Source organism: Nyctereutes procyonoides, unplaced genomic scaffold (genome assembly GCF_905146905.1).
Source record: "Nyctereutes procyonoides isolate TBG_1078 unplaced genomic scaffold, NYPRO_anot_genome, whole genome shotgun sequence".
Classification (NCBI taxonomy): Eukaryota; Metazoa; Chordata; class Mammalia; order Carnivora; family Canidae; genus Nyctereutes; species Nyctereutes procyonoides.
The window spans coordinates 59,765,590-59,779,324 of record NW_026575020.1 but is presented as its reverse complement, the minus strand read 5'-3'; the positions used below and the strand labels follow the sequence as shown (position 1 = coordinate 59,779,324).

General features: G+C 67.9%; 1 protein-coding gene across 1 annotated transcript in view; it reads right to left on the bottom strand.

Annotated features, from left to right (window-relative positions):
• Positions 1 to 1,720: 1,720 nt before the first annotated feature.
• The window catches only part of BAHCC1 (BAH domain and coiled-coil containing 1), a 55,715-nt gene continuing 43,700 nt past the window's right edge, over positions 1,721 to 13,735 (bottom strand). Inside the window, exons 14-28 of the mRNA XM_055328772.1 lie at positions 13,584 to 13,712; positions 11,541 to 11,658; positions 10,779 to 11,074; positions 9,842 to 10,020; positions 9,451 to 9,752; positions 8,814 to 8,921; positions 8,532 to 8,715; positions 8,326 to 8,440; positions 8,153 to 8,228; positions 7,926 to 8,034; positions 7,314 to 7,433; positions 7,020 to 7,196; positions 5,749 to 6,938; positions 4,896 to 5,132; positions 1,721 to 3,832 (exon numbers count right to left, since the gene is read on the bottom strand). Coding sequence (XP_055184747.1) covers positions 3,626 to 3,832; positions 4,896 to 5,132; positions 5,749 to 6,938; positions 7,020 to 7,196; positions 7,314 to 7,433; positions 7,926 to 8,034; positions 8,153 to 8,228; positions 8,326 to 8,440; positions 8,532 to 8,715; positions 8,814 to 8,921; positions 9,451 to 9,752; positions 9,842 to 10,020; positions 10,779 to 11,074; positions 11,541 to 11,658; positions 13,584 to 13,712 — 3,547 coding nt within the window. The 3' untranslated portion in view covers positions 1,721 to 3,625. The remainder of the gene's footprint in view (positions 3,833 to 4,895; positions 5,133 to 5,748; positions 6,939 to 7,019; positions 7,197 to 7,313; positions 7,434 to 7,925; positions 8,035 to 8,152; positions 8,229 to 8,325; positions 8,441 to 8,531; positions 8,716 to 8,813; positions 8,922 to 9,450; positions 9,753 to 9,841; positions 10,021 to 10,778; positions 11,075 to 11,540; positions 11,659 to 13,583; positions 13,713 to 13,735) is intronic.

Here is a 13,735-nt window from a genome sequence, read left to right as displayed (position 1 = left end):
GGGGGCGTTGTCTCGGCGGCACCACCGTCCCCAGGCCTCCCGTGTGTCTCTTGGGCGCCGGGGCGTCTAGAAGGCGGGGGCTGCTGCCTGGCGTGCCTCTGGCCCCGCGGTGGCTGAACAGAGGCTTCGCACCCGCGGCCTGTTCGCAGGGGCTTTCCCACGCAGCTCCTGGGGGAGGTCAGGGCCGCCCTTCCCGTGGCTCGCCACCCATCCCAGCCTGCCCCAGAACTTTCGCTGTGACCGCTGGTGCCCACTGGGCCCTGCATGGCCAGGCAGGCCTTGGTGTGGGCGGGTGGGGGGCACGGTGGAGTCGCGCCTCAGGGATGCCAGAAGCCCCAGGGCCCCTGGAGTCTGCTCCTCATGCGGCCGGACGTCCGGATGCTCCTGAGGCTGGGGGGTCCTGCGCCTCTGGCCTCGCCCCATTCCCTCATCCCCTGCCCACAGGGCCCCTCACCCGGAAGCCTAGGGGAGCGGGCCCCTGCCGTCAGGGCTGCCGGCCTGGGTAGCGGGCCCCACTGCGGAGCCGGGCCCAGGCTCCTGCGGGCCCACTCGGTGCCTCGCCCTGCCACAGGCCTTGCAGGCTTGGGCCCAGGGGCCAGGACTGGAAGCCCCCATCCACCTGGATGTGGGGGGCTGATTGACAGCCTGAGTCCGAGGGAGAAGTCTGCTCGCCTTCAGGCAGGGCTGAATCCAGGCGCGCAGACCCTTCAGGCAGGGCAGCCCCGGGCCTCCCGTGCAGGCGCCCGTTCTAATCCCCCCCGCCGCGGCTCAGAGCCGCCCAGGAAGAGCTTCCAGGGCCTCTCCCATCCTGTCTGCCTGCTCAGGGCTCTGGGCACCACCCAGGGTAGGGGTCCTGTCCCCTCCGCGCTCCCCTGCCAACTTGGCCCAGGGGTGGACGTGAGAAAGTGGGGATGGATGTCCCTAGGGCTGGCCAGTTCTGTGTGTGTGCCCGTGCAAATGGCCCACAGCTCCTTGCACACCTGCAGAGGTGGGGGGTACGTGTACGCTCCCCACACTTACCCTGCCCCTGCACACCTGCCCTGAGTCCCCTCAACGGGGTCCATGATGCCAGCTGGGACCTCCCTCCCCGGGGATCCTGGAGGTGGAGGGAACTGGAGCGCCAGCTCCCTGGCTACGGGGTCGGGCTCCGGAAGACCTGGGGCTGCAGGTTGGCTGGGCGTGGCTTCCCAGACCCCCACTGTACCCCACTTCCTGGCACCCTCCAGCCTGGGGGCTCAGCTGTCCATTAACAAGCTGGAGCATTGTGTACTTGTTACCCCTACACACAGCTGCCAGCTGTTTCTCGAATGAATGAACGCATGCTCTCCTTGAGGACGGGTCTGCCGTCCGGTCCGCCCGGACCCCGCCCCTAGCTGGCCACAGCACTTCGGGGACCACCCTCCCTCCATGTGGCCGTGCCCCGCGGGGCCTGGCCCTCCGCTCCTCTGTCCAGGAGCACCTGCCCCGGCCACGGACGGCTGGCTCACTTCTGGTGGGACCAGTAAACAGGGGACCCTCAGCTTGGGAGCTCCCGAAGGCCAGAGCCGCCCTGAGGGGCTCCCCTCTGGCTAATGTGGGGGCTCCCCCGGTCCGGACGTGGGCACGGGGCTTGGGTACGTCGGCTGAGACCCCCCAAGACCCCAGGGCCCCCAGAGTCACCGCTGAGGTGCACACGGACACCGAGGCACAGTTAGGATTCCGGACCACCGAACACCTGTACAATAGTTCATATATTTATTCTTAAGCAAGTTATCAATAAAAAATTTAATACTAAAATGCCTTTACATAGAGTTTGCTGTTCATAAAACCTTTGTGTTTTTTTTTTGTTTGTTTGTTTGTTTTTAGTGTTTACATTGAAAAAAAAATCCAACCATCCTCTTAGTTTACACATTTACAATAGTCGTGCTTCGCCAGGTCTAACCGCCGGTAGAGGGAGGGCCGCGCCGCCCACACGCACAGATGGAGGGGGCAGGGGCGCGGGGGGGGGGGGGGGAGGGCCAGCCCAGCTGAGAAAAGGGGCTTTTCCTTCGCTCAGTGCTTGGGGTTGAAAATAGCCGGAGGCTCTAACTCTTGCGGCCGGGCTGTCCCCACTCAGCGCCTGGGCACCGCGTCTTCTCCGCTCTGCTTGTCCAGCCGCGAGCAGGCCCTCGGGCGCCGCCTCCCGGGTGACCGCCAGGAATGAAATATTGCACTCGTGCCGAGACAAAGGGGAGAATGGGGGTGGGAGAGGTAAGCTGGGGTGCAGGGGACCCCCTCCCTGCCCCAGCACTTCGCACGGAGCCAGGAGCGGGAGGAGGGGCCGGGGTGGTTTCCTGGCTGCAGAGGAAGGGGGCAGAGGGGCCGGGTTGGGGTGCTGGGCACCCGCCGACATCCCATGTTTCCCGGGGACCCGGGCTGCAGGTCCGTGGTCACACAAAATCTCGTCCTAAGGAACAGTGATGAACTTGGGGGGCCTTCCAGGGACTCGGGGGGTGGCACACGGAAATACACGGCCCTCAGTTCATTTCGGGACAAGGGCCACTGGGCCATAGACCTGCCCTGTCTCTCCTGCCACAGGAGAGGTGAAGGGGTGACGAGGACTCTGGGGCTCCCGGGGTGGTGCTGCGGGTCGGTGCAGGGGTGAAGCCCCCAGAGGGGTGCTCCCGCACTCGGGCCAGGGCCTGGGGTCGAGGCAGGGGGGCCCGGGCTCGCCCCACGCCCCACACTAGCTGCCAGCCAGGCCACCTGCCCGGCCAAGTGGCCACAGAAAAGGCCCCGAAACCTCCACGTGAGTCGCTGGGGGCTGGTCCCTTCCCTGCTCTGAGTGGAGGCTGGGCAGACTGGCCGTCAAAACGGAAATCAGACATGACTGGGAATATTCAGGAAATAAAATCAAAACATCGTTTCCTCGTATCGATACTTTAAAATATTTGTTCATTTTTGTTTTGTTTTAAACAGAGGTAAGATACATGTATGGCTGCTGTCACCATCCGGGCTGCGGGGACCAGCTGGTCCTGGTTTCTCCTTCAGCTTCCGGAATCCCTCTCTCCCCGGGGCCCCTCGTCCTGACCTGCCCTGCTCCCCGACACCCCGATCCGTTCTTCCCAGTGGGTGGGTCAAGAGGGAACACACTGCAGTGTGACTTCCACGTCACGCGGCCCCCGGTCAACGCTGTGACCGTCCCCCCGCCAGCCGCTTCTGTTGCCACAGACGCCCCCGTCAGAACTCAGCTAGGCTGAGCAAAACAGTGCATTTTCAACGAAAACCCCCAGAACAAAACCTACACACGCACACACGCACGCACACACACACGCACACGCACACACACGCATGCACATACACCCTTGTCACGCGTGTGGGGAAAAAAATCCTTTTCCGCTATTTTTTTTCCATAAAACTTCCCGCAGAAATACAATATTTACATAGAGAAATAAATAGACAACACACCTGATTTCTGCTTTCCCTGGTGGGAGACAGTCGGAGGTACTAGGGAGAATATGGCTTGGATTCTAATCTCTCGGGAACTGCCGATGGGGAAGCGGGGCGGGCGGCCGGGCCGGGCGACTCTCGAGGGCCGGGCCTGCTCGGGGGACCGCGGCGAGGGCCCGGCCGCCAGCACGCGAGCCCTCCGCCCCGCGCCCCCGGCTCAGCACAGGATGGGCGCGCCGTCCGCCGCCACCAGGCGCCCCGTGGTGGGGTCATAGGTGCCCGCCAGGTAGTAGAGGTCCCGCCGGTCCTGGCACTTGCGGCTCCGCGTCATCTGCTCGTACTGCTCCCGCCCCACCACCTGGCACTTGTGGGAGATGGTCTGCACGTCGTTCTCGTCCTCGTGGCAGGACTGGTACAGCGCGTTCTGCGGGCAGGGGCAGGGCCGGGGCTGGGCGGCGGCCGGAGGGAGGCCGCCTGGGGCCCGGGCCGACCTCTGCGTCCCCACGGGAGTCGGAGGAATGCCCCTCTCTGTGCCACCTACACACTCGGGCTCTTCCCAGGGCCGCGCAGACGGGGCGGGAGGGGTTCTCTGTGTGGGGGCTGCACGGGGGGCGGGAGCCCAAGGAGGGGCCGCTGCCCCCGGGGCCTGCTTGCTGCTATGTGCCCCCCAGAGGGGAAACCGTCCCGTTTCACAGGGAGCCAGGGAGCCGGGGAGGGACCCTGGTGACCTGGCTCGGGCGCTTGCCTCAGCTGGGAGGCCTCAGGGTGTGCGGGACGGCGAGGGGGTGTTCACAGATGAGGGGACTCCTCTTATTTTGGCTGCCAGCCCTGGTGTCCTGTCCCGCCTGCCCCAGGCCTCTCCAGGCCCCCAGCTGCACCCAGACCCCTCACCTGCCTCAGGTCCCCCCATCTGTCCCCAGGTCCCCCACTTGCCTCAGGTCTCCTTCTTGCCCCCAGGTCCCCCCACTATTCCCAGGTCCCCCCCATTGCCCCAGGTCCCCCACCTGCCTCAGGTCTCCTTCCTGTCCCCAGATCCCTCCATTACCCCCAGGTCCCCCACCTGCCCCAGGTCCCCCACCTTCCCCCAGCCTCCCCACCTGCCCCAGGTCCCCCACCTGCCTCAGGTCTCCTTCCTGTCCCCAGGTCCCCCCACTACCCCCAGGTCCCCCACCTGCCCCAGGTCCCCCACCTTCCCCCAGCCTCCCCACCTGCCCCAGGCCCCCCACTTGCCTCAGGTCTCCTTCTTGTCCCCAGGTCCCCCCACTACCCCCAAGTCCCCCACCTGCCCCAGGTCCCCCCACTACTCCCAGGTCCCCCACCTGCCCCAGGTCCCCCCACTACTCCCAGGTCCCCCCATTGCCCCAGGTCTCCTTCCTGTCCCCAGGTCCCTCCACTACCCCCAGGTTCCCCACCTGCCCCAGGCTCCCCACCTGCCCCAGGTCCCCCACCTGCCCCAGGCTCCCCACCGTGCATGCTCCTAGTCTCACCTTCCCGTCGCTCTGCCTCTTTCCCAGCTTGGTCTCCTCAGGGTGATAGAACCACTTGACCTTCACCACCATGTTGCTGGCCCAGGACTCCCACATGCTCTCGATGCGGCCGATGTACGGCAGGTTGGGCCGCCCGGCCGACAGGAAGACGGCACAGTCGCCGATGCGCAGCGTCTCCTTGCCCCGGACGATGGCCTTGTAGAACAGCTTCCTGGCTTTCCCCTTCATGCCCCGCCGCTGCAGGGGAGACAGGCAGCGGGGGATGAGGGAGCCGCGCTGGGGGGCGTGGGAGCGTGACAGAGGGAGGGAGGTCTCGTGTGCAAGCGTGTGTGCGTGGACACCTCCAAGGGCTGGACGCGGCCCCACCAGCACCCGCCTGCACACGGGGTCACGACCTAAGACTGTAAGTGAGAAGGGGCCCTGGACCCGCCTGTACGGCCGGTGGGAAGAAGCCCCTGGCGTCACCGTAGGGTGGTTCACAGGGGCAGAAGGCCGCGTGTCCCCCCAGAGCGCTGGCCAAGAAGGTCCGTGTGCACGCAGCCCTCCCCGCAGCCCTCCCTGCACCCCGCACTGCTCCCAAAGCCACGACCCTTGTGTGCAGACTCCGAAAGAGGTGCTGCCAGGTGGGACCGCCCCGTGAGAAGCAAAACCCCGGGTACACGCCCCCACGGCAGGGTGTGCTCTGCAACTGCCATCCGCCTGGTCACATCAGGCAGGGACCCTTGGTTCTTCCCAAAGTTTACTTGTTTTCTTTTTTTTGGTTGAAATGAAACAGGAAGACCCAGCGAAGGAAGGGAGAGGGCGCACGCGGCTCCCTGGCACGGGGTCCTCGGCGCCAGGCGGGCCCACCTACCTGCGTGGGGTTCCCCGACCACTTCCAGAGCTGCCGGGCGGGCAGGAAGGCTGAGATCTTTGGCCGGTTTTCCACGGAGGGCAGCCGCTGCCTCCGGGAAAGCTCTTTGGCTTTGGAGAAGCTCAGGGCCTCCTTGCGCTTGAGCTTGGACTTGCCGCCGCCCGCGCCGGCGCCCGCGCCCCCGCCGCCCACCGCGGCCCTGGACAGGAAGCAGCGCTGCGCGTGCGCGTGGGGCCCGCCCCCCTTGGAGCGCAGGGCCTCGGGCTGCGCCAGGAGCGCGGGCACCGGGTGGGTGAGGCAGGTCTGCAGCAGCAGGGCCGGGTCCTCGTCGTCCGAGCTGTAGGAGGAGCCCTCGTCGTCCGAGGAGCAGAGGCTGGAGGTGGACAGGGAGCCCGAGGAGGAGGAGGTGGAGGAGCCCGAGGACGACGACGACACGGACAGGCGGGCGAGGAAGCGGGAGGGCACGCCGGGGGCCAGCCCGGGCCCGTCCTCCTCATCGTCCGAGTAGGAGCTGTGACAGTCGCTGTCGCAAGGCAGCGGGAACTCGGCCTGGCCCGCGAACTTGCGCAGCGCCAGCCCCATGGGCAGCGGGTGCACCGGCGCGCGCCCCTTCCTGTCCTTGCCCACGAGGGCCGGGTGCGCGTAGCTCGGGCTGGCCAGGGGCCGTCCCAGCTTGGGCCCGGGGTCCTTGTCGCCCGCGAGCAGCGCCTTGCAGTTCTTGTTCTTGGGGGAGGTCACGCCCTCGTGGTCCAGCTTGACCAGGAACTCGCCGCCCGCCCGCCGCCGCGCGCCCTTCTCCGCCTCGGCCCGCTCGGCCTTGCGGGCCCGCAGCAGCTTGTGGGCGCCCCCGGGCAGCCCGGGGCCGGCACCGCCGACGAAGGGGCCGTAGGCGCTGGCCAGGCTGCTGAAGGAGTCGGCGCGGAAGCCGTTGCCGAAGACGGGCGCCGCCACGCTGTGCACCGGGAAGAGCGCGTCGCGGGCCCGCAGCTTCCGGGCGCTGCCGTTGAGCTGGAAGAGGTTCTGCAGCACGCCCGGGCCCTTGCCGCCCGCCGAGGCCGCCGCCGCCGCCTTCCGCTTCGTCTGCGCCACCGCCGACCAGCTCAGCAGCGGGCTGCCCCGGCGGCCCAGGAAGTGGTCGGAGGCGCCCCCCGCGGGGGCCTTGGCACCTGAGGTCAGGAGCTCCGCCTTGCCTGGGGGGGGCGGGGGAGTCAGAGGCCCACCTGCCGCCCCCCCTCCCGGCCCCCCAGGGTGCTCCGCGCCGGGCCGAGTACCGGCTTTGTCTTTGCCCGCGGACTTCTTCCCCGGGGTCTTCGAGGCTTCGGGGCCGTCGTGCGCCTTGGGGGACAGGCTAGGGGCTGCGGCCTCGCCGGGCGGGGGGGCGTCGAAGGAAGCTTTCTTGGTTCTCCGGCAGCTGCTGGACACCAGCAGGGCGGGCGAGGGCTCGGTGCCTGCAGAGTGGACGTGGACCTCAGCACGGGCGCGGGGAGGCCCGGCCGGACTCCAGCCCCCGCGGCTGGCGCGGGGTGGGGGCAGGGGGCTGCCCACCCTGGCGCCCCGGGGCTCACACTGGATTTTGAAGTCTGGAGGCAGCAGCCTGATGTTGGAGACGGCGATGTGGCCGGTGTCGCCATCATCAAACTCCACCACCACAGAGTCCAGGTCCTCTTCCTCGTCACTGCAGGCGCCTGGGGATGAGGCCCCCCCTGAGCACCGGGCCCCGTCGGGGTGCACACCGATCTCCCGGTGGCCGGGCGGCCGGATGACAGGACGGGCTCCTAGCGCCCAGTTCTGCCTCCTGATCACACTCGACCTGGGAGCTGCCACGGCTGCCAGGACACGGACGGCCTCCCCTCCGCCACTCATCACCCCCACCCGAGGCCCACACACAGGGACGCAGGGCTCACACACAGGACGCAGGGCCCCACCTCCTACCCCCGTGCCTGCCTGTCATCCCCCCCGGGGATCTGGGGGGTCAGGAGGATTCACCCCCGGGGAGCTGGTGCCCACAATACAAGTTCGTGCCACCCAGGATGGGGGCTGTGGCCCCTTCCCAGCCTCGTGCATGCCCTCGCCGGTCCCCTGTGGCCTGGGAAGCAGGGCTACTGGGAGGCCCTCCATCTGCCGCTCTGCCTGGGGACGTGCGGGCAGCCTCGATGGGGAACCTGAGCGTGGCTCACCTCGGACCACGTTGCCCGGATACAGACAACGGGACTTCTGGCTCCAGTAGGCGCAGACCCTCGTGCCCGGCGGAAGGTAGCGGCTGGACTGCGGCCGGACATCCAGAACCTGCAGGGGTGGGAGGTGGGCTGTGAGTGCAGGCGGGGCTGAGGGGTGCCCAGGAGGGGCCGGGGGCAGCCAGGCCCACCTCCCGGGGCGGCGGGCCGACTGGGGCCTGTCCCCTCACCGCCTCCTGCAGCAGCTGCTCCAGCGAGTAGATCCTCTGCCGGTTGCCTCTCTCGCCCTCGATGACGATGCTGTAGCTGAGGGGCACGGGGGGGGGGGCATGAGGGGCCTGCGTGTGCACGGTTGTCCACCCAGCAGGGCCCGCTGTCCGCCCTGCCCACACCCGGGCCTCACATGTCGGGGGGCTGCAGGGTCCTGACGCTGCCCGCGTACAGCAGACTGTCCTCCTTGGGAATGAGCACGGGTAGCCCGTCCTGCAGGTCCTCCTTGTGGATGGTGCACGAGCGCGCTGGGGGGACACCGCCCCTGTCGGTGTCAGCGTCCGCCCCGTCCCCACCCCCCTGCTGCGGCCTCCCGGCCCCTCGCCCAGGGCCACTCACCCAGGGCGGCGCTCTGCTCCGCGCTCAGAGGACCGCTGGCCGCGGCCGGCTCCTCCTCCTCCGCCTCCTCCTCCTCCTCCTCCTCTTCCTCCTCCTCCTCTTCAAAGCTGCCATTGTCGTCAAATGCAAAGTCGTCCTCCACAGCAAAGCTCTCCAGCAGCCGACTCACTGCCCGGCCCTTGCCCTGGGGGGCCAGAGGGGTCAATTCCCTCTGGAGTGGGGTGGGGTGGGGGTGGGGAAGGTCTGCACCCTGCCTGGGTGCCCGGGTGGTGGGGACGCTACCTGCTTGCCGACAGCCTTGCTTTTCACCTTGCCCACCTTCCTGCCTTTCCCCAGGATGGCCTTGGCGTTGCGCGGCGACAGGGCGATGGACAGGGCCCCATTCTTCCGCTGTTGGTATGGGTGGGAAGGAAGCCAGGTCAGGGTGGCTGCAGCCAGGGTGTGATCAGGGGTGTGATGCAGGCTGACCCCGGGTGTGAGCTCAGGGCTGTGATGCAGGCTGACCCCGGGTGTGAGCTCAGGGCTGTGATGCAGGCTGACCCCGGGTGTGAGCTCAGGGGTGTGATGCAGGCTGACCCCGGGTGTGAGCTCAGGGGTGTGATGCAGGCTGACCCCGGGTGTGAGCTCAGGGGTGTGATGCAGGCTGACCCCGGGTGTGAGCTCAGGGCTGTGATGCACCCCGACCCCGGGTGTGAGCTCAGGGCTGTGATGCAGGCTGACCCCGGGTGTGAGCTCAGGGCTGTGATGCAGGCTGACCCCGGGTGTGAGCTCAGGGCTGTGATGCACCCCGACCCCGGGTGTGAGCTCAGGGGTGCACTATGCACTGACCCAGGGGCAGGCCGCAGTGAGCTGGGAAAGAGGGTGGGGTGAGCACCCGGGCCCCACCCGCCGGCTACCCACGGGGCCCGCTGACTCTCACCCTCAGGCCCGGCTGGAGGATTGTGCTCTTGCGTGTGGCTCTCTTGAGGCGCTCGCTGGCCAACTTGCTGCCCTCCTCGCGGCAGGTGAAGGCCCGGGCGGGGCTGAAGAGGGCGTCCCTGCTGGGGGCGGCCCCCGGCTCTGCCCGCAGGCTGCCTTTGGCCTTGCCCTTGGCTTTCTTTTTGCCTGGTGCACCTGGGGGCCTGCGCCCTGGGGCCCGCTCCAGCTTGGTGCCCACCTTGGCCTTCACCGTGCGCCTCTTGACCTTGACCTCGCTCTCTGGGCTAGACAGGCGGCAGGCCCCTGCGGGGGGAGGGCGGCTGTCACAGGGGCCCCAGATGCTGGGCTCCCCCCACCAGGCTGACCCTGGCCCACCCTGGCCTCCTGGTTACCTAGCAAGCCCTGTCTCTCCTTCTTCTTCTTGGCCTTCTGGTTGGCTTCCATCTTGACCACGGAAGAGGGTGAGGGCCCCAGCACGGCCACGCTGGCCCCTGCATGCAGTGCCAGCCCGGGCTCCTTGGGGGGTGCCTCTGTCCCCAAGAACCCCTCGCAGTTCTCACTGTCATAGCCACTGCCTGGGGGAGGCAGAGGGTCCAGATGACTCGGCGTTGGAGCAGCACCGTGTTGGGGTGGGGTCGGGGGAGGTGATCGTCCGTGCGCACGTGGCTATGTTGGGGGGCTGTGAGGGGGGCCCGTCACTGTTGCCCTTGGGGCCGCTTTACGGGGCAGGCACCCGGGCCAGGCAGCCGGGTGAGGGTGTTTGCTCCAGGATGGGGAGGGGAGGGGCCCCTGGCTGACCTTCCTCCCCCTGCCTGTTTCCTTTCTTACGCCCTGGGCGGCGGGGCGCCTGCCCTGCAGGCCTGGGGATCCCCCCTTCCCAGGGCTGCCCCTTCCCCTTACTGCCCTCCTGCTTCCTGCTTCCTCTTCCCCTCCCTTTGTTCTTTCTCAAGCCAGGACTTGGCGGGGTGGGCAAGGCCTGGAGGGGAGGAAGCATCTATTTTCCCAGGCGCCTGTTTCTGGACATGTGGGTTAGCCGGGGGCCAGATAACCCCTCTGGGTCAGCCCGGCCGGACACGGCAGGACGGCGGCCTACGGCGGGCAGAAGGGCTATATTTAGCCCCGTTTCCGGGATATGTGCAGGGCCCCCCTCCTTCCCCGGCCCCGCAGAGCGCCGCTGGGCTCAGCTCGGGAGGGGTCTCCTTCCCGGGGCCCGGCACGCTCCGGGAGCCCCGACCCGGCTCTGACGGCCGTCGCGGCCCGTCGGCCCTCTGCCCCTGACCCCGAGGGACCGTGGCCCAGAGGCCCTGGCTGTGGGCTCAGACCCGTGACTTGCCTGCGTCCTGTGCCGTGGCCACTGCCGACTGGGCCGGGAACTTGGGGGAGTCCCTGCTGCCGCCGCTGTCGCCAGGCTGTGCGTGCCGGGCCGCCCCGGGCACCTTGGGACTCTTGGCTCGCGACAGCTTCTTCCGAATGCGTCCCCCGGGGGCGGCCTCCTTCCGCCTGAAGGGACTGAGGCCAGCAGGCAGCCCCTTGCTCTTGATCTTCGGCTTCAGCTGGGCCACCTTGTGGGCCACGGCGGATGCCAGCTCGCTCTGGCCGCCGTTCTTCTTGCACCGAACCTTTTCCTGTGGATGGACAGGCAGCCGCTGCATGGGACCCCCACCCCGAGGCACAGCCCCGTGGCCTCCAGCCTGCCCTCCGAGGGGGCCCAGGGGGCGCCTGGCCCACCCCCCACGCCACAGCACCCCCAGACTGCCCACCACCATGCTAGGGCTCGGGACACCAAGGGCCCAGGTGTCTGTTCTCAGGGAAATGGGCAGCGTGACAACACGTTCCGTGCCCCCCTCACCTGTCCCTCCCAGGACCCTGGAGTTGGGGGGCCAGAGGCGCCCCGGCTCTCGGGAGGAACAGGATGCTGGCGGTGTGAGGGAGGCTGCCCACCACACCAGGGGTGCACCTGGCCTTGGGCTGCTCATCTGAGCAGGGGACCCCAGCTGGGTGCTGGCGCAGGGCAGGGGTGGCCTGCTGCTGTGTGTCCGACACCCGAGACCCCGAGCCCCGAGCCGAAGGCGAGGCTGCCGCAGTGCTCACCGCAGAGGCTGGCTGCAGGCCCACATAGACGCCGGGCTCCAGTCGGCTCCGCTTCTTCGTGGGCTCGTCGCCTCCACGCAGCTCAGCACATAGCAGGCTCAGGCTGGACCTCACGGCCCTGGGGGCACGGGGGCACTGGTGGGCACCGGGCAGGTGCAGGTACACCCCGGCACCCCAGCCTTGTGCCCACGATGGTCCCTGTGGGGGCTCGGCTTCCTTCCTGGACAAAGCGGTGGCCCTGGGCTGGGCTCCTCAGAGCACCACACGGCTTCTGGGTGGCCTGGGGGCCGAGCCAGTGCTGAGCACCCCCCACCCCGCACCTGCTCCCCAGCCAGGGCCTCTGCTTGCTGACCAGGAGTGGGGAGGCAGCCCAAAGCTCAGCAGCCAGGGCCCTGTGGCCAGCTGGACCACTAGGTTGCCAAGCCATGGCCTCAGTCTTCATACCCAGAAAATGGGGACGGGAACCACCGTGGCTCTCTGCCAGGCTGGGGGGGCCATGCAGGTCCCTGGCCTGGCCCTCGGGGGTGCCAAGGCCAGCTGCTGCAGCGGTAGTTACACAGAGGGGGCTAGAGAGGCTCCTGAGAATAGGGTCTCCTCCCTCTACCTCTGCTAGGAAGAGGCCGGGGGTGGGGTTGGCATGGTGGCTGCAGAAGCTCACGTCTAGGCTCTGCCCCCCAGCCTCCCCCAAATGCTGTCCTTAATTCCAGGTCTGAAGGGAGGGAACCCCGCACACCACCGCCCACATCCCCTCACTGACACCAAGTCTCAGTGTCTCCTTGTCCCACGGTGGGGGGGGGGGAGCTTGGCTGCCTGTGGGGCTGGGTTACTTGCGCAGCCTTCATGAAAATGGGTCACAGATGGGGGCTGAGGGCCCTGACTCTGGGGGGCTCAGAGAGGCGAGGCCAGGTGGACACTGGCTGTACGTGATGTCCCCCCACCCATGACCTTCCACCTGGTCCCTATGGCGGGCCAGTCCTGCAGAGCCCAGCCCCGTGGCAGGAAGGAGGGGGAGAAGCCCAAGATTCAGGTGGGAGCCCCAATCCTTAGGGAGGGAGGGGCTGAATTCTGTGTCCTTCCGGGTCCTGAGGCTGTTCCCCCCTTGGGGACGACCTGGCTTCTGGGTCAGTGGAGAAAGTGGCTGGGAGGCGAGCAGCAGGACTAGGGGCTCAGTGCCACGTGCACTTGGGCAAAGCAAGGGGCAGCCTCGCCAGGACTCCTCGTCAGGGCCGCTGGCCAGACCCTGGCCTCAGTGGGCTCCACCTTGGCCAGCGGCCCCGATGGCAGCGGGTTCTCAATAGGAAAGCCTGGGGGTCTCCTGCTGGGTGGCACCTGGGCAGGGGGCAGGGACAGCTCAAGGGGAGACCCTCAGCCATTCGGCCTCACCAGGCCCCCGCCCACAGGCGGTGTGGACTCCCCCTCCCTATAACCTTTTCTGCATTTGCTAATGTTTTGTGACATAAAGCCCTGAGATTAATTTTTTGCCTCTGTCTTAATTGAAGAAACCATTTAGTGCCGATTTAACTATTATTACCAAATCATCAGGATTGATGCAGTGCGCACACGCGCGCGCCAATCGCGTTTGCGGGAGCTCGTTGGATTTATGCAAATAGGTCTGTCGGGAGAGGCAATTTGTAGCCGAGAAGGACAATTATGCCCGGCCCGGGAGCGTGCCAACGAGTGCGCCGGGCGGGTAATGGATAATAACACGGCGCCGGCCGCGTGAGCAGCGCCCCAGCGTGACCAACGGCGTGATGCAGTGCGGAGAAAGGCTTCTCCGAGGGGGCGGGCGGGCGAGGCCACGGCCGGGTGTGACCTGGGGTGGCCCCGCTCCAGGCCCCCCGTGGCTCCTGGCGGCAACCAGGCCGCCGCGTGGGATGTCTGCGTGGACACTCACAGCGGCCGGGGTTCTGGGAGGGGGTGCTGGGGGGGGGCGGTGAAGGGGGCGCAGCGAGGGGCCTCGAGGGCACCCTGGACCCACCCCAGCCCCACCACACGGCCCCCGGCCCGAGGCAGCCCCCGGCGGCCCACGCACCCGGGACTCACTTGACTTTCTTGCCGTCGCCCCGGGGCAGCTGGCCGCCGGGACGCAGGGGGGGCAGCAGGCTGGAGTACTTGCGCTTCCTCGGCCGGCCGGGCCCTCGGCGCGCGGGGCTGCGCGAGCTCTCGTCTCTCCTGCGGGCGCGGGGCAGCGCTCA